The sequence below is a fragment of the Mustela nigripes genome, chromosome 1 (assembly GCF_022355385.1).
Source record: "Mustela nigripes isolate SB6536 chromosome 1, MUSNIG.SB6536, whole genome shotgun sequence".
NCBI lineage: Eukaryota > Metazoa > Chordata > Mammalia > Carnivora > Mustelidae > Mustela > Mustela nigripes.
In genome coordinates this window covers 201,337,477-201,360,001 of record NC_081557.1, presented here as the reverse complement: position 1 = coordinate 201,360,001, position 22,525 = coordinate 201,337,477, and the positions used below count along the sequence as shown (strand labels likewise).

The 22,525-nt window shown below is 34.9% G+C and overlaps 1 protein-coding gene across 5 annotated transcripts in view; it reads left to right on the top strand.

Moving 5' to 3' along the window:
- INPP4B (inositol polyphosphate-4-phosphatase type II B) overlaps positions 1-22,525 on the top strand; it is an 822,310-nt gene that overhangs the window by 433,036 nt on the left and 366,749 nt on the right. For all 5 annotated transcript variants that reach the window (XM_059378706.1, XM_059378698.1, XM_059378688.1 and 2 more), the window contains 2 exons: positions 17,889-18,097; positions 20,725-20,769. In XM_059378706.1, the coding sequence (XP_059234689.1) occupies positions 18,007-18,097; positions 20,725-20,769 (136 nt within the window). In that variant the 5' untranslated portion in view covers positions 17,889-18,006. The remainder of the gene's footprint in view (positions 1-17,888; positions 18,098-20,724; positions 20,770-22,525) is intronic.

Genomic DNA, 22,525 nt, shown 5'->3' with positions numbered 1-22,525 from the left:
CCCTCCAACAATGCCTGACTGGACCTCAGCCTGAACAGGCTAGGGAACATCTTTAACCAGAGGTACGCTTAGAACCTGAGCACAGCCCATCGTATGATGCTTTACCTCCCTGTCATCCTGGGATGCCACCTAAACCACACGCACCTCCCGCCCAGTGTCGTTTGCCCCTTGTGTCATCCTTATTTTGTTATGGGCTTAGTTGGCCGTGACTCAATCTTCCCCTGATCTTTTCACTTTTAAAATGTCACATAATATCCTTGGGGTCTTCTGTTCCTATGCAAAATGTTTCTTTCACTTTCTACCTCTTCAGAAAATGTTTCCTTAGTCTCTTGGTCTTAATGGAAACCTGGTTTTCTGGGGTTTCCTTCTTCCAGGCTGCCTGCTCTAATATAGACTGGCCATATACTACAGAGACTGGAGGCAGGGCTGCTATGTTCCTAGTAGTCACAAGAGGCCCTTTAAGCTGTTAGGACCTTGTTTAAGATTGCGGATGTCTAGCTGTACCACACTTCTACCCTTTTTACTGTGCTCTTTGGCCAAATTCCTGCTTTCTTCCAGGAAGAAGATTTTCCTAGTAGACATTGTCTTCCCCTAGTTCCCAGTCCTACCTTCTATCCTCTTGGGAGATTTCAGTTTCCATGGAGATAACCCCTGAATACTCACGATGCACAACTTTTTCTTCTTACTAGTGCTAGTGACCAACAATACCACACAATTTCTGCGACTCATGTATGCCTGTGGCAGTCCCCAAGACTTCTCATCACTCAGACCTGAATTATTCTCTCATCTTCCAGTATCGTTACATCTTCCCCTTCCAGTCTAAAAGCGGTTTGGTCATATTTGTATTATTATATTCTTGGTTGCACTCTTCTCTCACTGCACCAGCAGGCCAAACCCCTACACTGTCAACTAAACTATCCTCCTCAATGATACTGCTGAGCATGGTTGGAGAAAGCCACAGAGATAGTCAGGCTGAGACCACTACAGATCTGTGGTCTCTAGGCCCTGCTGGACCCATAAGTCTGCCCCCATTGTTCCCTCATCTGGTATTCTTAAAGGCAAACCCAAACTCTACCTTTCTTTTCCAAGCTCCTACCCAATTTCCTTCCCACTTCCTCTCAACACATGACTTTGCCTTTTTAGCTAATTAAATTTACAATGAGAATTTGGGACATACCAGGGATATAAAGAAAAATATAGAAAATACTTTTTACCTACTACTCAGTTTAATGAAACTTTCCCCAAACTATTAAGTTTCTTCTGTTCCCCTTTCTGATCACATCCCTTATACTCATCCTCCCAAACATCATAAAGATTCTGATTTTAGTGTTTATCGTGCATATCTCTGTGACTGTACTCCATGTTTATGTATCCCTACACAACATAGAACTAGAGTATCATTTCACGTGTTTTAAAATTTTTTATAAGTACAATCATAGCCCTCTCTGTGTCTTCCTGCCCCTCCTCATTCTTTCTCCTCTTTTCTTTATACTTTGCGAAGTTAATTAATGTTGATATATGAAATGAAGATCCATTTTGTATAAAATGAATAGGTTACAATGTATTTGTCCATTTTCCTATGGACATTTAGGCATAAGGGCATTTGAAGGGCATTTAGCCTGTTTCAATATTTTTTAATTGAAGTTGATTTAATATGAAGATTCCTTTGTCTTCTGGTATACATTTTCAAGAATTTTTCTAGACTATAACCTTAGAAGTAGAATTGCTTTTTAGCTTATATTATTGACCTGAGAATTTTTTTCTAACATAAGCATTTAATCCTATAAATCTCCCTCTAAGCACATTTTGTTATGTAGTGTAGTGACTGGTTTTGATATAAATGTACATACACACACACAGTTTTTTAGTTTGTTAAGGTCTGTTTTACAACCTAGGATATAATCTCAGTAAATATTCCATGTGTACTTTGAAACAAAGTGTATATTCTGTTGTTGAACGAGATTTGTAGTAACTGTCAATTAGGTCAAGTTGTTGGTAGTGTTATTTAAGTATTATATATCCTCACTGATTTTTTGTCTACTTGTCCAGTCCATTGTTGAGAAAGGAATGTTGGCATCTCTGAGTATATCATTGTGGATTTATCTATTTCTCCTTTAAGTTTTATTTTTTCTCCTTTGAGAAGTATTTAAGTTTTTGCTTCATATATTATGAAGTTCTGTTAAGTACATTTACCTTTAAGATTGTTACATCTTCTTAGTTAATAACCATGTTATCATTATATAATGCTCATATTCTTTACATGAAATCTATCTTATTTGGTATTAATATAGTCTCTGCAATTTTCTTTTGATTAGTGATTCCATGATGTAACTTTTTCAGTCCTTTTACTTTTAACCTATTCATGTCATTGTTTTTAATTATAAATATGAAGCATATAATCCATTTTTTAATATCCACGCTGATAATCTTCTTTCCTTTAATTGGTGTGTGTGTGTGTGTGTCTATGTGTGTGTAGCTTACATTTAATGTTATTATTGATGTGGTTTGATTAAAAACAAACCTTTTACTATGTATTCTCTATGCCATTGGTTTTTGGTTTTTTCCTCTGCTTTTAAATTTATTTTGTTTTTTTTGTTATTCCATTTTACCTCCATGATTGGCTTATTATTTAATCTTATTTTTAAAAGTTAGTAATTACTCCCCAAATCACCATAAATGTTTTTATTTTTATTTTTTTATTTTTTTTTATTTTTTTTTTTAGCATTTTTTTTTTAATTTTTTATTTTTTATAAACATATATTTTTATCCCCAGGGGTATATTTTTTTTTAAAGATTTTATTTATTTATTTGACAGAGAGAAATCACAAGTAGATGGAGAGGCAGGCAGAGAGAGAGAGAGAGAGGGAAGCAGGCTCCCTGCCGAGCAGAGAGCCCGATGCGGGACTCGATCCCAGGACCCTGAGATCATGACCTGAGCCGAAGGCAGTGGCTTAACCCACTGAGCCACCCAGGCGCCCCCATAAATGTTTTTATTAATTAGTCTACCTTCAAATATCTCAGGGATATAATTGCATACTATACTTTTAGTGTAAGAACTATACAACAATAACTCCTCAATCATCCCTGTCATTCCTTCTTGCTATTGTTATATATATTTTTTCTACATGTCATAAGCATTTAATATATCGCTACCATTTTTGCTTTAGGCCAGTGGTTAGCAAACTCTGGTCTGTAGACCAAATCCTGAATATTAATTACTTTTACAAATGAAATATTATACACAATCACACCTCTTTGTTTATGTATTGTCAGTGGTTGTTTTTACACAACCATAGCAGAGTTGAATGGTTGTGACAGAAACTGTGTATTCCAAAAAGCCTAAAATATTTACTATCTGTCTTTCACAGAAGTGTGCCAGCCTCTGCCTTCGGCAATTATCTTTTATAGTCACTAGTCAGAAAAGATGAAATTAACATCTACTTTCATTTATACCATTTGTAGCACTCTCCATTTCTTTCATATCTAAGAGATACAAAAGAGATCTAAGTATCTGTTATGTCTTGCTTGAAGAGCTTCCTTTGTTATTTCTTGCAGTGCAGTTCCGATGATAATGAATTTGTCAGTTTGTATTTGTCTGGATAAAAGTCTTTATCCCTCCAAATTTTTACAGGTTATTTCTACTTTTAAAAAATCTGGAGTTGATGTTTTTCCTGTTTCAGAACTTTCTTTTTTTTTTGTTTTAAGATTTTATTTATTTATTTGACAGAGATCACAAGTAAGAGAGATGCAGGCAGCAGAGAGAGGAGGAAGCAGGCTCCCTGCTGAAGCAGAGAGCCCAATGCAGGGCTCGATCCCAGGACCCCGGGATCATGACCTGAGCTGAAAGCAGAGACTTTAACCCACTGAGCCACCCAGGCGCCCCTTGTTTCAGAACTTTCAATGTCACCTATGTACTAACAAGAAATACAAAATATTTTCTTATTTTTGTTGCTCTGTGTGTAATTTGTGTTTTGTTTTGCTTTGGTTGTCTTAAAATTTTCTCTTTATTTTCATTTTTCAGAAGCTTGAATACAATATAGATGGAATTTTTTGTTTGTTTGCTTATTTGTTTATTGGTGTAGGTATATGTCATTACTCTAGTATTTTCTGTACTTTTTAGATTGGTGTGTTGATATTTAAGATTTTGGGAAAATCTTGGGCTACAGCTTCTTCAAATACATATCATGTCTTTTTCTTTCTTCTGAGATTCAAATAATACATACATTTTTGTTCATAATTGTGTCACAGTTTTTGAATGTTCTCATGCCTTTTCACTTCTTTCTTTTGTGTTTCAGTCTGGATAATTTCTATTAGTCTCTTTTCAAGTTCACTGATTATTTCCTTGATGGTATCATTTCTACTAATTAGATTGTTAAAGCCATTCTTTATTTTTGTTTTTGTTTTATATCCCTGGGATTTGCATTTAATCATTTCCAGTAGTTTCTATCTCTGCTAAAAGTCTCCATCTGATCATGCAAGTTACTCATATTTTTTAAAGATTTTATTTATTTATTTGACAGAGAGAGAGAGAGAGATCACAAGTAGGCAGAGTCAGGCAGAGAGAAGGAGAAGCAGGCTCCCTGCTGAGCGGAGAGCCACATGCAGGACCAGACCCCAGGACCCTGCTATCATGACCTGAGCCAAAGGCAGAGGCTTAACCCACTGAACCACGCAGGCACTCCATCCACATTTCCCATTAGAGTCTTTGGTATATTCTATTTCTAATAGTTCCAACATTGGGGCCGCATATGAATCTGGTTCTCTTTTTTTTTTTTTTTTTTTTTTTAATTTTTTATTTTATTTTTTTTTTAATTTTTTTATTTTTTATAAACATATAATCTGGTTCTCTTGATTGCCTTTTTTTTTCTCCTTTTCTGTTAACTATTTTTCTTTGTCTTCATCTTTATCTTTGTGTTCATCTTCTTTGTGTGGTATATAGGATAATACATATGAAATAAATAGTACTTATGCCGGGTAGTGGGAATTTCTCTTTTTCTACTAAGTCTTTAATTTGAGTCAACCTAGTCAGTGACTGACCTGGGTTTGGGTTTTGTTGTTGGTATGGCTACCTTCCATGCATCACCAGTTTCAAATTACTCAAGCACTCATTTGTACTTAGAGTGGCATTTGAGTGGCTGGAGACTTTGTTCTCCACTCTCTATTTCAGGCTTTTCCTCATAGCTTCTACCTAACAGAGGTTCGGTGTTCATGCTTTTATGCCTCCCTCCGTGGTAGGCTGCTGCTACTAGTTGTCCAGTGTTTGCTGGACTGGTAGTTGGGATTAGAGACCTTCTCTGTTGTACTACTTCAGCCTTGACTTTAGGCAAAATCTGTATTCTTGGGTCTTGGGGATAAGGCTTTCTCAGGGGTCCTGTCCTTCTCTTAGCAATAGAGTATCAGAGAATCTCTGATCTCTCTTGACTGCAATGAATCTTCACTTGTGCCCTGGTGACAACAGTCTGCAGTTTTTGGTCTACAGGGAGGATGATCCAAGTGGTGTGTCTTCAGAGACTGCCAGCTTCCCTCTCACAGGCTTGAATCACCAAGGGATGCTTTATCCAGATTCCCAATTTGTTTCCAGTCTTTCTCCTGAGCATCTAGTGAGGATAAAGAAAAGTCTGTTAGTGAATGCAGATTACCCTTGAGTTTATGGCTTCAAGTATCTCTGGACTTTGATAGTAGCCCACTCTTGACTTTCAGTAAGTCATTAAATATTCTGGCTGAATTCATACCAGCTGACATCTCTTCTTCTGTGGAGGGAAGCTCTGTTCCATGAAGGCATTTACTTTTTCTTAGATATCAGGCTAGTTGGTTCCTCTGAGACTGCTGCTTTCAGAGTAGTTAAGGAAAAGTTGTGATTTTTATATATTCAGCTTTTTCTTGAGTTTATAGTGGGAATAATAGTCTTTACATTTTTGTATATTCTAAAATGAAGCTGAAATTTCTGCATTACAAATAAATTTCCCTAGTATATAATTTGTTACCTCACTTTTTATGGTATCTTTTACTTATGGAATTTTTTTTTATTTTAATGTAGTCAAATTTATTAATATTTCCTTTATATATTGTGCTTCTGAAGTCAGGTTGAGAAATTTTTTGCATTCCATAATTCATAAGCATGCCTTACTTTTGAATGGGAAAAAATTAGGGCATTGGGAAGAATATCCTCATTTCTGTTCATACTTTTCAAATCATGCCTCATTTTATCTTCATACCCCCCTTTCTCTCATTACAGCAGATTATATAACTTAATTTTTTCTTGCCCCATCAATCATCTTTCTCCTTAATCTTTAATTTCTCTTTTGTTTTTCTGGCCATGTCCTCTCAGCATTTATATATGCTCAAGTATCCCCATTCTTTTTAAGAAAAGCCATCGCTTTTTTTCTATATTATTTTATTTTCTCCAGTTTTATTGAGAGAAAATTGACCTACATCATTGTATAAGTTTAAGGTGTAGAGCATGATGGTTTGATTTTTATATATTGAAATAATTACCATGGTAGACCTAACATCCATCTTCTCATATAGATACAATAAAAATAAAATAAAATAAGAAAAAAAAGAAACTTTCTCTGTATAATGAGAACTCATAGGACTTACTCTTAACAGCTTTCCTATATATTGCATATCAGTTTTAGCTGTAGTCATCATGTTGTACATGATATCCCTAGTACTTATTTATCTAATAACTAGAAGTCTTTACTTCCTGACCACCTTCCTCCAATTTCATGACCCCTACCCTCTGCCTCTAGTCATTGCAAATCTGATCTTTTTCTCTATGTGTGTGTATGTGTGTGTGTGTGGTTTGGATTCGAGATATACATGAGATCATATAGTATTTGTCTTTCATTGACATTTCACTTATAATGCTTTCAAGGTCAATCCATGTCACCACAAATGATAGGATTGTCTTATTTTTTTGTGACTGAATAACATTCTATTGTATATATCATTCCATAATTTCTTTATTTATTTATCTGTCTATGGACACTTATGTTGTTTCCCAGTCTTGGCTATTGTAAATAATGTTGTTATGAATATGAAGGTGCAGATGTCTTTTTCAGCTAATGTTTTAATTTTCTTTGGATATATTTCAGAAAGTTGAATTGCTAGATTATATGGTAATTCTATTTTTTTTTTTTTAATTGAGGATCCTCCATACTGGTTTCCATTGTGGCTATACCAGTTTACATTCCCACCAATAGTTCCCACAAGGGTTCCCTTTCTCCACATTTATGGCATTACTTGTTATCTCTTAACTTTTTGATGATGGCTATTATAACAGACATGAGGTGATATTTCATTGTGGTTTTAAATTGCATTTCTCTAATGACTAGTGATGTTGAGCATCTTTTCATTTACTTATTGGCCTTCATATACCCTCTTGAGAGAAATATCTATTCAGGTCCTTTACCCATTTTTTATATTGGATTATTATTGTTTTTTGATGTTGTATTGTATGGGATTTTTACATATTTTTAGATATTAATCCCTTTTCATATATTTGGTTCACAAATATTTTTTACTATTCTATAGGTTATCTTTTCACTTTATCGATGGTTTCTTCTGCTGTGCAGAGGATTTTTAGTTTAATGGAGTCCCACTCACTTATTTCTGCTTTTGTTGCTTATGCTTTAGGTGTCATATCCAAAATTTCATTACTAAGACCTACATCAAGGAGCTTTATTCCCATGTGTTCTAGGAGTTCCATGGTTTCCTACATTTAAGTCTTTAATAATCTATTTTAAGTTAATTTTTGTGAATGGTGTAAAATAATGGTTAAGTTTTATTCATTTTTAAAATTTATTTATTTGAAAGACAGTGGAGGAAGGGGCAGAGCGAGAGAATATCTAAGCAGAATCCCTCTGAGTGTGGAGCCCAACATGGGGCTTGATCTCATAAGCCACAAGATTAGGACCTGAAGCAAATCTGAGAGTCAGAGCTTAACTGTCAGAGCCACCCAGGTGCCCCAAGTTTCATTCTTTTACATATGAATATCCAATTATCCCAACACCATGTATTGAAAAGACTGTCTTTTCCCATTGAATATTCTTGGCTCCCTTGTCAAGTATTAGTTGATCATATATTTATTTCTGGATTTATTTCTGGCCTTTTGATTCTGTTCCATTGGTCTATTGCTCTGTCTTTACATTACCACACTGTTTAGATGACTATATCTTTTTAGTATAGCTTGAAATCAGAAAGTGTGACATCTCCTACTTTGTTCTTCTTGGGATTTCTGTGATTATTTGGGGTCTTTTGTGGTTACATCTATGTTTTAGTACTTTTTCTTTACTTTGGTAAAGAAAATGCCATTGGAACCTTGATAAGAATTGCATTGAATTTATAGATGACTTTTGATAGTATTGATATTCTATCAATATTAATTCCTCCAATGAATGAATATGGGGTATCTTTCCACTTATGTGTGTCTTTTTTAATTTCTTTCATCAATGTCTTGTAGGTTTCATAGTAGAGAAATTTCACCTCCTTAGCTAAAGTTACTCCTAAGTACTTTATTGTTTTTGATGCTATTTTAAATGGGATTTATTTATTCATTCATTCATTCATTCATTCATTCATTCATTTTTAGAAAATTCATGGTTGGGGCACCAGGGTGGCTCAGTCAGTTAAGCATCTGACTTTTTTTTTTTAAGGATTTTATTTATTTGACACAAGAAGGCAGAGAGGCAGGCAGAGAGAGAGAGTAGAAAGCAGGTCCCCTGCTGAGCAGAGAGCCCGATGCGGGACTCAATCCCAGGACCCTGAGCCGAAGGCAGCGGCTTAACCCACTGAGCCACCCAGGCGCCCCTAAGCATCTGACTTTTTAAAAACATTTTATTTTATTTTATTTCTTTTCAGAATTCATTGTTTATGCACCACACCCAGTGCTCCATGCAATACATGCCCTCCATAATACCCACCACCAGGCTCACCCAACCCCCCCACACCCCTCCCTTCCAAAACCCTCAGTTTGTTTCTCAGAGTCTGACTCTTGATTTTGACTGAAGTCATGATCTCGTGTCCTGGGATTGAGCACAGAGTCAGGCTCTATGATCAGCATGGACTCTGCTTGTCTCTCTCCCTCTACTCCTCCCCCAACTCTATCCCCCCCTAATAAACAACTAAATATAAACTTCTAAAAAAATCAATGTTAGTATATATAAACACTACTGAATTTTGAATGCTAATTTTGTGTCTTGCAACTTTAATGAATTCAGTATTGATTTATTGATTAGGTATAACAGCTTTTTGGTTGAGTTTTTAAGATTTTCTATTTATAAAATCATGTCATCTGCAAATAGAGAGTTTTACTTGCTCTTTTCCCATTCTGATTCCTTTTATTTCCTTTTCTTCCTGATTGTTCTAGCTAGGACTTCTAGAACTATGTTGAATGGGAGTCATGAATGTATGCAGCTTTGTCTTATTCCTGATTTTAGAGGAAAGTTTCAACATTTCCCCATTGACTATGATGTTAACCATGGGATTATCATTTTTTGTTTTTATTGTATTGCGTTATGTTCTTTCTATGACTAATTTAAGAGTTTTTATCATGAATGGATTTTAAATTTTTGCAAATGTTTTTTCTGCACCTGTTACATGAAATTATGTGATTCTTTCCTTTAATTCTACTAATGTGTTCTATTACATTGATGGATTTGTATATGTTGAACTATCCTTGCATCCTAAGAATAGACCTTACTTGGCCATGGTGTATAATGTGCTGCTGAATTTGGTTTAGCTAATGTTTCATTGAAAATTTTTGCATCTATAGTCATCATGGAAATTAGCCTGTAGTTTTCGTTTTTAGTATTGTCTCTTCTGGGTTTGGTATTGGGATAACACAGGTCTTACAAAATGAGTTTGGGAGTATTCCCTCCTCTTTAAGTTTTTAGAAGAGTTTGAGGAGGACAGGAGTGAATTCTTTAAATATTTGGTAAAATTTACCAGTGAAAACATCTGGTTCTGGGCTTTTTTGTTGTTATTGGGGGACTTTTGATTACTGATTCAAATTTTTTTACTAGTAATTGGTCTATTCATATTTTTATTCTTATTTATTCAGTCTTGGTAAATTGTATGTTTCTAAGAATCTTTTTCCATTTCTTCTTGGTTTTCCAGTTTATTGTTATACAGTTGGTCATTATGATCTCTCTTTCTTTTAAAAGATTTTATTTATTTATTTGAGAAAAAGAAAGAGAGAGAAGAGCATAGAGGAGGGGCAGAGGAAAAGAGAGAAGCAGACTCCATTGAGCAGGGGGCTCGATGCTGGGCTTATTCTCAGGACTCTGGGATCATGACTTGAGCCATAGGCAGATGCTTAATGACTCAGCCACCCAGGCACTCTCAACATGATCTCTTATGGTCCTCTGAATTTGTGTGTTATCAGGTATAGTGTCTCCTTTTTCATTTATAATTTTCTTGATTCAGGTCCTCTCTCCTTTTTCCTTGTTAGGAAAGGAGTTTCCTTGATAGCTAGGAGTTTGTCGATTTGTTTACTTTTTGAAAGAACCAACTCTTAGTTAATCTTAGTTAACCAACTCTTGGTTAACCTTTTCTATTTTTTTGTTATTTATTTCATTTGTTTCTGCTCTAATATTTATGATTTCTTTTATTACAATGAATTTGACTGTTTGTTCTTCTTTTCCTAGTTCTTTAAAGTACAGGTTAGGTTGTTTATTTGGGATCTCTCTTGCTTCTTAATGTAGGTATTTTTGTGAACTTCTCTCTTAGAACTTCTTTTGCTGCATCTCACAAGTTCTAGTATGTTGTGTTTCCCTTTTCATTTGTCTGAAGAAACATTTTTATTTCTCCTTTAATTTCTTCTTTAATCATAGGCTGTTCAGGGTAGTGTTGTTTAATTTCCATGTGTGAATTTTCCAGTTTTCTTCTTGCTTTTTATTTCTAGTTTCATGATGTTTCAGTCTTAGTCTTCTTGAATTTGCTAAGACTTATTTTGTGCCCAAACACATGGTCTAGCCTAAAAAATGTTCCATGTCATCTTGTGAAAAAAAAAAAAAACAAAACATTTGCTATTATTGGGCATAATGTTCTGTATATATCTGATGATTCCATTTGGTCTGTAATATTGTCCAAATCCACTTTGCTCCTCACTGATTCTCTGTCTAGATGATCTATCCATTGCAGAAGGTGGGGTATTAAAGTCCCAAACTATTATTGTATTTTTGTTGATTTTTCCTTTTAGCTTTGTTTTTATTTTTGTTTTGTTTTTGATTCAGTTTTATTTTGCTTTATATATTTAGATGTTACAGTATTGAGTGTATACAATTGTTGTATTTTCTCAATGTACTGATCTGTTTATCACCATATAATGATCTTCTTTATCTCTTTTTACCATTTTTAATTTAAAGTCTTTTTTGTCTGATAATTATAGCTACCCCTGCTTTATGTTGGTTATCATGTTCTTGAAATGTCTTTTTCCATCCCTTTATTCTCTGTCTTTAAGGCTCAAGTGAGTCTCTTGTAGACAGCATATTGATAGATCTTATTTTTAAAAACCATTCAGCAATTCTGTGTCTTTTATTGGAGAATTTAATCCATTTTCATTTAAAGTAATTATTAGTAAGTGAGGGCTTATTTTTTCCATTTTGTCAATAGTTTTCTAGTTGTTCTATAGTTCTGCTGCCCCTTGTTTTATTGTTGTTGTTGTTTTATCTTGTGTTTTTTAAGTTTCTTTTTTTGGTATTTGTATGCTTTGAGTTTTTTGTCATATTCTTTTGAGTAGTTACTACAGGATTTCTCCTTATGGTAGAAAATCTTAAAAGATCTTAAACTTCTATTTTAAGTTTAAATTTAAAAATATATTTTAGAAAAATTTGAAATACCTTAAATTTATAACACTCTAAACTGATAAAAATTTATCTTCAATAGAGTTTTTGAATTAACACTTTTACTTCTCTTCCACCTCACAGTTTAGACTATTGCTGTTACAATTTACATGTTTGTTTGTTTTTTAATAGTGTTCCTCATAAGAGATCATTGTATTTATGATTCTTTAAACTACTTTTTTTTAACTTTCTAATTAGGATTGTAAGTGAATTATACACCACTATTACCAGATTGTAGAATTTATCTATGACTCTATATTTACCATTAAATCTCTGGTGAGATTTACACTTTTTATATTTTTATTATCTAAATTAGTTTTCTTTTATTAAAAATATTTTATTTATTTATTTTTGTGTGTGAGAGAAAGTGCATGAATGAGGAAAGGGGACAGAGGAGACACAGACTGCCTTCTAGGCAGGGAGCTCAAAATGGGGCTTGATCCCAGGGTTCTGGGATCATGACCTGAGCCAAAGGCAGATGCTTAATTGACTGAGCCCCTGAGGTACCCAATATATATATATTTTTTAACTTTCATTCAAAGAATACCCGTTAGCATTTCTTGTAAGGCAGGTCTGGTGGTAATAAATAACCACAGCTTTTGTTTGTTAGTAAATTCTTTTTCCTTCCTTTGTTTCTGAAGGATAACTTCACCGGGTATAGAATTCTTGGCTGATAGTTATTTTCTTTCAATATTTTGAATATATCATTACATTCTCTCCTGCCCTGAAAAAATTCTGTTGAGAAATCTGCTAATACTCTTTGGGGGTTCCCTTGTATATAACTTTTCTCTTTTCTTTTGATGCTCTTAAAATTCTTTCATTATCTTTGACTACAGACAATTTAATTATACTGTGCCTCAGTTTAACCCTATTTAAGTTTAACTTTTTAGGATCTTCTGGGCTTCATGGATCTGGATGTCCATATCTTTTCTTTTCCCCAGATTCAGGAACTTTTCAGCCATGATACTTCACACATATATAACTTTTTGTGACTTTTTCTTTCTCTTCTCTTTCTGGCATTTTCATAGTGTGCATATTTTTTTTTTTATTCTCTACTATAATTTATGTAGGCTTTCTTCACTTTTTTTCATTCTTTTTAAAATTCTTTTTCCTTCTCTGACTGGTAATTTTCAAAGTCTTATCCTTCAAGTGAGTGATTTCTTTTTTCTTTTTTTTTTGCATGGTCAGATTCTTTTAAAACTCTCTATTGAGTTATTCAGTTCGGTTATTGTATTTTTCAACTCTAAAATTTCCATTTAATTGTGGGTTTTTTTGATGGTAGCTATTTCCTTATCCAACTTCTCATTTTGCTCATGCATTTTTTTCTAACTTTATTTAGTTGTGTGTCTGTGCTTTCTTGTAATTCACTAAACTTCTTTAGATGATTGTTGTGAAATCCTTATTTGACAGTTCATAGATCTCCATTTATTTAGGGTCAGGTATTGGAACTTTATTAATTTCCTTTGGTGATGTGGTGATGTTGATGTTATATTTACCTGTTTTTTTGTGTGTGTGTGTTTAATCTTTGTGTCCTTATTAATGCTATTTATTTATTTTAATAATTAAGCTCCTCTCCTAGACTTACAAATTTTCTTTGGTAGAGACAGCTCTTCAATAGTCAACTCAGCTTGGGTTTCTGGGTTTGTCTTCTGGTAATGTCCTTGGGCAGGTGGGGCCTGCTATTATGGTCTTTTGGGGAGCAAATTCTGAAGGGAGTGTCTGCGGTGAGTGCCACTGGCTGAAAATATTTTTATAGTATTATGAGCTTGGTTTCCTATCCAACTGAAGCTGTAGGATTGGGCTCCATGCTTGCTTGGATTCTCTGGTGAGGCTTACTGGATGGTCAGGACTGGGTTCAATATTTGAGAGTGGGTAGAGCTATGAATTGACTTCCCTGGCCTGGCAGGGCAGTAGAATGGGGCTCTGGACCTGTATAATTTGTTTGGGGACCTGAATCAAGCCAGAGTGTGCACTGAATTCCCTGGTCAGATGAGGTTACTAGTTTTGCTCTGCAGGTAGGGGAAGCCACAGGCTGTGCTCTCTGTTCAAGTGTCACTGTATATTGGGCTGTTGAATGAGCTATGCAGATTTCCCCATGCTCTGGTTAGGTTCCTTAGTTGGACAGACTGAAAGTTGTATTAGAGATAAGTGGGGTTACAAATTAGATTCTCTTCCCAGGAGCAGTGGGAAAAGCAGCTCTGAATCCTAAAGCTTTTGTTGTTGTTGTTCTCTTAACTCAAGACAACCCCCACCCCAAGTTCCCTGACTAAACACAGCACGGCCACTAAGTTTGTTCTGCAAACTATTGGCTCTGACTGTCCATCTCTCAGCTCGAGTGCCACGGGTCCACACAGCTTCTGGGAATTGCCAGGCCTTCAGTTTGGATGGAGCTGGAAGAAAACCTCTACAGTATATCTCAGCTCCCTTGACTAGGCAGTAGGGGGAGGGGCTGCTCTATTTACTCTCAATTTCCCAAACAGGTTCTCTGGTTGAGAGGAATGGGAGCTAACCTCAGCCTTGTCTGTGAATTAATCCCTTGTCTCTATGTAGCACTGGGACACTTTATACTGGCTTTGCTCTGGGGGTGATCAGCTTTGTCTGCCAGACTCTCAGCTTGAGTACCTTAAGTCTATAAATCTTCCAGGAGGTGTCATCAGAAGATATTCTAGGCTCCCTTGCTTGGGCAGAAAGAGAAGGTACTACTGCAAGGTAGACTCAATTTCTCAGATAGGCTTTCTGGTTAAGAAGGGCTGGGAGCTACTTTCTCTTAATTTAATGACCTTGTTTACTTGAGAAACACCCATTAAATAGAGTGATGACATTGTTTCCTCAGTTGTTCTTCTCTGCTTCTCCTCCTGTCACTGCCAGTGCCTTTACTAGCTAATTTCTCTTCTCATGCCCCTGAATGGTTTTGTGCCTTAAGGTTCAATCTTCAGTCATCCTTTTTTCTCACTAGATGCACTTGCTTTCAGTGACTTTATGCATATCTTTGATTTCCACTATTAGTCAATGATTTCTAGAAATATGCTTTTAGAGACTTAATATCACCCTTATAATCCAGATTCATGTCTGTTTTCTGAATGAAAATGGTTTTCTGAGTATTTTAAGACATTTCAAAAACCACATTGTTAGAACTAAACTCATCATCCTTTACTAAAATCCCTCCTTCTTTTTTTTTTTTTTTTAAAGATTTTATTTATTTATTTGACAGAGAGAGATCACAAGTAGGCAGAGAGGCAGGCAGAGAGAGAGAGAGAGGAGAAAGCAGGCTCCTCGCTGAGCAGAGAGCCCGATGTGGGGCTCGATCCCAGGACCCTGAGATCATGACCTGAGCCGAAGGCAGAGGCTTTAACCCACTGAGCCACCCAGGTGCCCCAAATCCCTCCTCCTTTATACTTCCAGATAGTTTAATAGTCCATAATTTATTGGTTTTACCTGAAATTCCTCTCTTTCATCATTTCAATTCTAAAGTGCTTCTAATTCCATTTCTAAGGCTAGGTAATTCCATTTAATAAATAGCCCTTTACCCCATTTAATAATTTTCTTTGGAATCCAGATTCTCTTCTCTCGTCATCTGTTTCTATTTTGACCTAGATTCTTTTTATTATTTTCCTTTCCTAGAATATTAAAATAACCTCCAAACAAGCTTGTTACTTTATTAAGTTTCCACCTTCTAGTACATTCTCTACTTTGACATCCAGTAAACTTTCTAAAAATCAAATATAATCATGTCACTCTCTTATAATAGGTATATTTCATGCAGCTTCTTTTTGCTCTAAGAATTAAGTTTAGTCCTCTAGTTGACTTTTTAAAATATAATTGTGGGGAAAAATCATAAAATAAAATATATTTGTGGTATGTAAAAATTAAATCTATTCTTGTGCATGATCTCCCAACCAAAAAATTTCCAAATAGACAAAGAAAAGGAACTATTGTACTTAACCATAACTGTAGGTAAATGCTGTATTTACCACCAAGAAAATGCAGTGGTTATCTAGAGCTTTTCTAGTAACATAACTGATTCTTTCTGAGGAATGTCCCTTGTTAGTCGGTATCATATATGAAATTTTTCCTCAGATGCAACCAAGGTAGAATGAAAATGATTAAAATCATAACAGGTTGTCATATGATCCATGTCTTATGTATTTGGCTTCATTCTCTGTGAAAATGAATTTATTTTTCAGTTTTGAATGAGTGAGATATACCTGTAAGAAGACCAAGTTAGTGTTTGTAGGCATCTTCAGTCCTGTCCCTCCACCCAAAAGTTTACACTCACTCACACAGAGAGTTTACATTTATTTTATGAATTATTCACCATAGTGTGCTAGGCCATTGTTTTGCTAGGATTTACCCATATTGCCTTATTTAGGTTTCCTTTTCAATTTTTAAGATAACTGATCAAGATTAGGGATTGAGTTTTTGGTGAAGAAATATAAGGAAGTTAACAAAGTCCTTGTATCCAAGTCCCGCATGCATGGCCGTCTTCCACGGATATTATCCCACTAATGCTAATGAATTTGTCATAGAACATGGTTCCATGAATATGTGTCTGTCCTTATAAGAGGCAACTTCAAAATTTAAATAGAAATTAAAAAATAGAAAAAAAATTTAAAAATAGAAAATAAAAAAATAGAAACCATTATCTTAATTTAAAATATAAATTTTCAGGGGTGCCTGGGTGGCTCAGTGGGTTAAAGCCTCTGCCTTAGGCTCAGGTCATGATCCCAGAGTCCTGGGATCAAGCCCTGCATCAGGCTGTCTGCTCAGCAGGGAGCCTGCTTCCCCCTTTCTCTCTGCCTGCCTCTCTCTCTGCCTGCCTCTCTGCCTACTTTTGATCTCTGTCTGTCAAACGAATAAATAAAATCTTAAAAAAAATATATATATATATATATATATATAAATTTTCAAATTGATGGATTTGGTCTAATTGATAGCACAATGGCCCTTTACCCAGGCTTTTAATTCTTGGTTGTATCCTGAAAAATGAATGTGTATTTATCTGCAACTTTATTATAATATTTTCTAAAGATTCAAGATGCTTTCTGGATTTAATTTTTGCCAGAGGATCTTTAAAAACCAGAGCAGAATTGCAAATGAAGATGCTTTGTTAAAACAACAAAGACTAAGGCTGTGGATTAGTGAAGTTGGAGACCAAATCATTATTCCAAACCAAACCTGATTGTCGCTATCTCTTTAAATAACATTGGGCAGACATTTAAAGATTTTTTTATACATTTTAATTCAGGTGGTAACTTGACTCAAAACAACATTGATCTTTTTTCTAATTCATTCTTGGTCATGTATATCAGGCTAAATGTCAAAATAAATTTGAAATTATTTGAGGCTATCTGCATAGGGTATTAAATTCTTAGAGAGTCTTTTTTTCCCATGCTGACTTTCATGTTACCATTATTTTCATTTCCCCTTGAGCTTTAGCTGTTTAGAATTATGATTCATTCTTTTCACCATATACCCTGATCATTAACCAATTAAAACTTAATCAGGCAAAGAAGCAAGAGAGTCTATGGATAATGATGAGGCTGGAAACTCTCTTGTACAACTTGTTGGCTCAAATTGGAAGAAGAGTATCATGCCAAATTATCTTTACGTGCTCATGAATAATGTTCTAACAAAGGTGGATGGAGGCATGAGCATAAAGCATAGTTCTAATGGAAGGAATAATAGTAATATCCACCTTGGTAACACATGCTAATGTCTTGACAAGATGTTATCTGCTCTTGCTGCTAAATTTGATGCATATTAAGTTAGCACCCCCTATTGCTATCTACTATTTTACAGAATGAACTAGAAGAGAAAGAATACAGCTTTCAGGATCTGCAAATCCCTCATGTGACAATAAAATAATTGCATAGAGAATACCCATTTAACTTAGAGTTTATGACACACTAAGTGGGTAGGTTGGTCTTAAAAATAAAAGTGAGATAGGCAGGAAGGAATCTGTAATTTTATACCTATCTTTAATTATTTATACTGAACTCTGAAATAACCTAGATTTTTGCTTTTTCTATTTCCTAAATGCAGAATTTCATAGTGGAATATAGACCTTTAATGTGAAAAACATCTATATTAAACCAGGAATCATTGTCAGTAACATTTGGACACAGAAATTTGGAAGATTAAATAAGTGTGAAAGTTGATCATGGAAATCAAAGAGGAAGGAGCATCAGAAGAAGGCCAGCACTTTCTTCCCACACCTCACGCAAATGATACTGGGGACTTCCAGTTCACAAGTAAGTGTATGTTCCCTTTTCTATAACTCTCTGAAAATGCAAATTAGATCAACTAAACACACATGTTTAGAGAGCCTGATGCTGGGCTCAATCCCAGGACCCTGAGATCATGACCTGAGCTGAAATCATAGGCTTAACCTGCAGAGCCACCCAGGCACCCCATTATTTTGAGTGAGATAGATGATAGTTTATGAAATGGTTAAATATCACAAAGTAGAACAAAGTTCCTGAATGTGTATTAAGGCATTAATAAATACTTTTTAAGTACAACTTGTATTTAGCATTTATATAATCTCATGTAAATTATTGTTTGGGGGAGGCGGCCAGGTGGCTCAGCTGTTGAACATCTGCCTTCAGTTCAAGTCATGATCCCAGGTTCCTCGGATCAAGCCCCACTTCAGGTCCCCAGCTCAGTGGGAAGCCAGTGGGAAGCTCAGGTCTCCCTTCTCACTCCCCCTGCTTGTGTTCCCTCTCTCACTGTGTTTCTCTCTGTCAAATAAATAAATAAATATTTTTAAAGGAATTATTCTTTTAACATAGAAATGTTCTCTTTAAAATCAAAAGCATGTAGGGGCACCTGGGTGGCTCAGTGGTTTAAAGCCTTTGCCTTCCACTTGGGTGATGATCCCAGGGTCCTGGGATGGAGCCTGCATCTGGCACTCTGCTCAGCGGGGAGCCTGCTTCCTCCTCTCTCCTGCCTCTCTGCCTACTTGTGATCTCTATCTGTCAAATAAATAAATAAAAATCTTAAAAAAAAATAAAAATAAAAAGCATGTAAGTTAAAAGCACTAGGGCACAACAGTTACCCTAGACATGTAAATTGTCAATGCTATACCTGAAAGCAAGGAGATTTGGGCTTTAGAATTGGTTTTTGTCCTACTCAAGTAATTAAAATCATTGGAAAAATTGTGTTTTCTCTCATGCTTAAAATTCTAGAGTTTGTTTTATTTTTTAATATGAATTGTGTTTTTTCTTTTCAGAAGACTTTAATTTACATTATAAAAATAATCTTTAGAAAACAGTATTGGTTGGAAAAGCTTTCTAAGAAATTTGGTTGTCAAAGCTTACAGCAGTTAATAACTTTAAAAAAAAAATCACACTACTTAGAACAGAAATTGACCTAATGATTGTCACTCTCATCTCTCTTGGAAAGTGTAAAATTTTTAACCATGGTATTGTTAAATGTCAACAGGAGAAAAAAAATAAATGGTTATCATGCAAAAAAGTATTAACTCTGGGGATGCCTGGGTGGCTCAGTTGCTTAAGCATCTGCCTTTGGTTTAGGTCATGATCCTAGAGTCCAGGTATCCAGCCCCACATGGGGGCTGGGGGGTGTGGGGGGAAGTTTATGCTCAGCGGGGAGTCTGTTTCTCTCTCTGCCTGCATCTCTCTCCTGTTTGTTTGTTTGTTTGTTTGTTTTTATTGTTGTTGTCTTTTTAATGATTTTATTTATTTATTTGATGGAGAGAGATGGCCAGGGAGGGAACATAAATGGCGGGGAGGAGTGGGAGAGGGAGAAGCAGACTCCCCACTGAGCGGGGAGCCCACATGGGACTGAGCAACTAAGGCATCCACCTCTCCCATTTGTGTGCTTGCTCTCTCTCTTATAGTCCCTGACAACGAAATAAAATATTTTTTAAAGTGTTAACCTATAAAGTGTTAAATTATTTTTTTTTACAAATAAAAATAGTTTTTATACAAAGAGGTAGTTCTAACAATGTATTAGTAGTAAGTTTAAATTGTATTTGGTAAATATACCAGTAGAAATAAATAAGAAAATTATTTTAGTAATGTCCTTACATTTATTACCAAATGATTCACTTTTACATGAATTTTATCTGCTAGTTTAGCCATCCATGAGTCATAATAAGTGGCATCCAAGTTCTCATCCACTTTTGTTTAGGAAGCCCCTGAGATGTGTGTGGCCATCGGATATCCACATTATCACCTTATAGCACATTATCACTTGCCACAGCCTGATCTTGCTACCTTGTAACCACTACATGTTCTCAGCCCTACTTTTGTTCTCAGACTATCCCTTCACTTCACTCTAAATCATTTAGCAATGTTATTAGATTTCTTAAAAATCAAGAAAAAAGGAATAGAGACATTTATCAGAACATTGATTTGAGCTATCAGTAAGTTGGCAGAATAACCACCACCATAATGTCTTTCATCACCTTATTAGAGATAGCTCTTTAATTAATAATTTACTATTTACAGCAGGCTGGACTGATTTGAAAGAAAAATCTATATAAGAGAGTACTTTTGTGAGGTCATCTTTTTAAAGGCTTTGCCTCTGTCTACATGCATCTAAGAGAAAATAACAATTGAATAATACATTTTAAACTTGTCAAAGCTATAAAAAACAATTATTTTTTTCAGTTTCTTTATAGCCGAAGAGCTAAGTAGATCAGTCAAAACTTTAGCCACATTTAGTTCTGCTACAAATATGTACTCCCTGAAAATGGACTGCTTATAAATTTGGACAATTAACTGAGGTAATTCTTTCTGCCAAATAATGTATTTATACATTCTGGGCAGGGTGAAGCATAGTAATATGTATTGACATATTTTTGATAATAAGTTAAATACCTTTCATCTGAATTCTTACTCATTATTTATAGGTATTCAGAAGACTCCAAATGAACCACAGTTGGAGTTCATCCTTGGTAAGGAATTCTGTCTTATTTATACTGATAAATAGCATAGTAATTTATATATATAGTTCATAACCTTAGGTGCCTATATCATTATATTACTACTTATATCATTATATAATTTACAAACTTTTATGAACATTGTTCTATAAAAAGCTTTCATTCTTTAAGGTGTTACTCGGAGGTGGGTGGTGGGGGAGGGGTAAAGTAATAAAGGAGATTAAGGGTACACTTACGATGAGCACTGAGAAATGTTTTGAGATTATTGGATCATTATATTGCATACCTGAAACTAACACAACACTGTTTTCATTATACATCAGTTTAAAAAAAAATAATAATAATAAAGCTGGGGTGGGGGGAATCATTCTATGTGATGTCACTTCTCCCAACTTGTAAGTAAAGAATCTGAGCTGTGGAGTAGGTCAGTTCACTACCCCAAGGGTATAGGTTTCAGTGGTGACAGAGTTGTACCTCTCAGTCAGGTCAGCTGACCACAGATCTGGACCCCAGCACTCATCCTACTCATCCTAATACGGTGACTGGACTTTGCTGCTAACCAGCATTTCTCAAAATCCATGTTTATTTCCTCCTCAAACTGGAGACTGATCTCATGTAGTGTTCCTTTATGCCATATACAAGGTTCCTGCCTCTTTTTTTCAATGTCACATATTGAAAAATTTCCTTTCTCTTCCACCTTGATTTTGTGGACAGATCCTTAATATTTGCAAATTTAACTATAAATCAAAACTTTGATTTGCTTAAGCAACTTTAAAGATCTGTCACATGTAGAAATTTGTAACTTGGTCCATGGATGAGTTAAAAATGTTCACTCTGTGGCTGATCCACTGCTTACCTAGTTAGTGGGACCTGCTTTGTGTCTGAATTTGCATGACTGCAAAATGTCATTCGGGAATTAGCTGCAAAATGGTATTTGAAGACGCTAAAAACGTGGTTCATATGAACCATTTAGAGAGGGTTTTTTCCTTTTTATAATACTAAAATGTTTCAAAAACAATGAGGTATTATAGAGTAATAATACAGGTATTCAATTTCTTATACAGAGACCAGATATCTAAATCTTTAAATATTAATATATACGTTTTCTGAAGTTATGGGAGAATTAAAATATGTACATTTACTATCTATAGTAGTTTTTAGTAGTTTGAAGTATCAATTATTGCAAATATATATTTTCCTTATATGATGAAATAGTTTTCAAATTTATACCCTTTTCTCAAAATATTATATTTTGAAGTATAACTTTTTGAGATAATAACTATATAAAATAGGTTCACAGCACAATTGAACAGAAAGTACAGAGATTTTCCATATGCCCTCTAGCCCCATAAATTCATACCTTCCCTTATCAGAGTGGTATATTTGTTACAGTTAAAGAACTTATATTGATACATCATTTTTATTCTAAGTCCATAGTTTACATTTGGGTCATTCTTGTTGTTATACATTGTTATACAGATTTGGATAATGTATAGTGGCATATATCTACTACTAATATATCATACAGAGTATCTTCATTGTCCTAAAAATTCTGTGTGCTCAGACTGTCCATCCCTCTCTCCCCTAACCCTTGGCAACTACTGATTTTTTTTTAACTGTCTAGTTTTGTCTTTTCCAGAATGTCGTATAGTTGGAATCATACAGTATGTAACCCTTTCAGATTGGCTTCTTTCACTTAGTAATGTGCATTTACGTTTCCTCTATGTCTTTTCATGGCTTGATAGTTCATTAGAATATTCCAATGGTT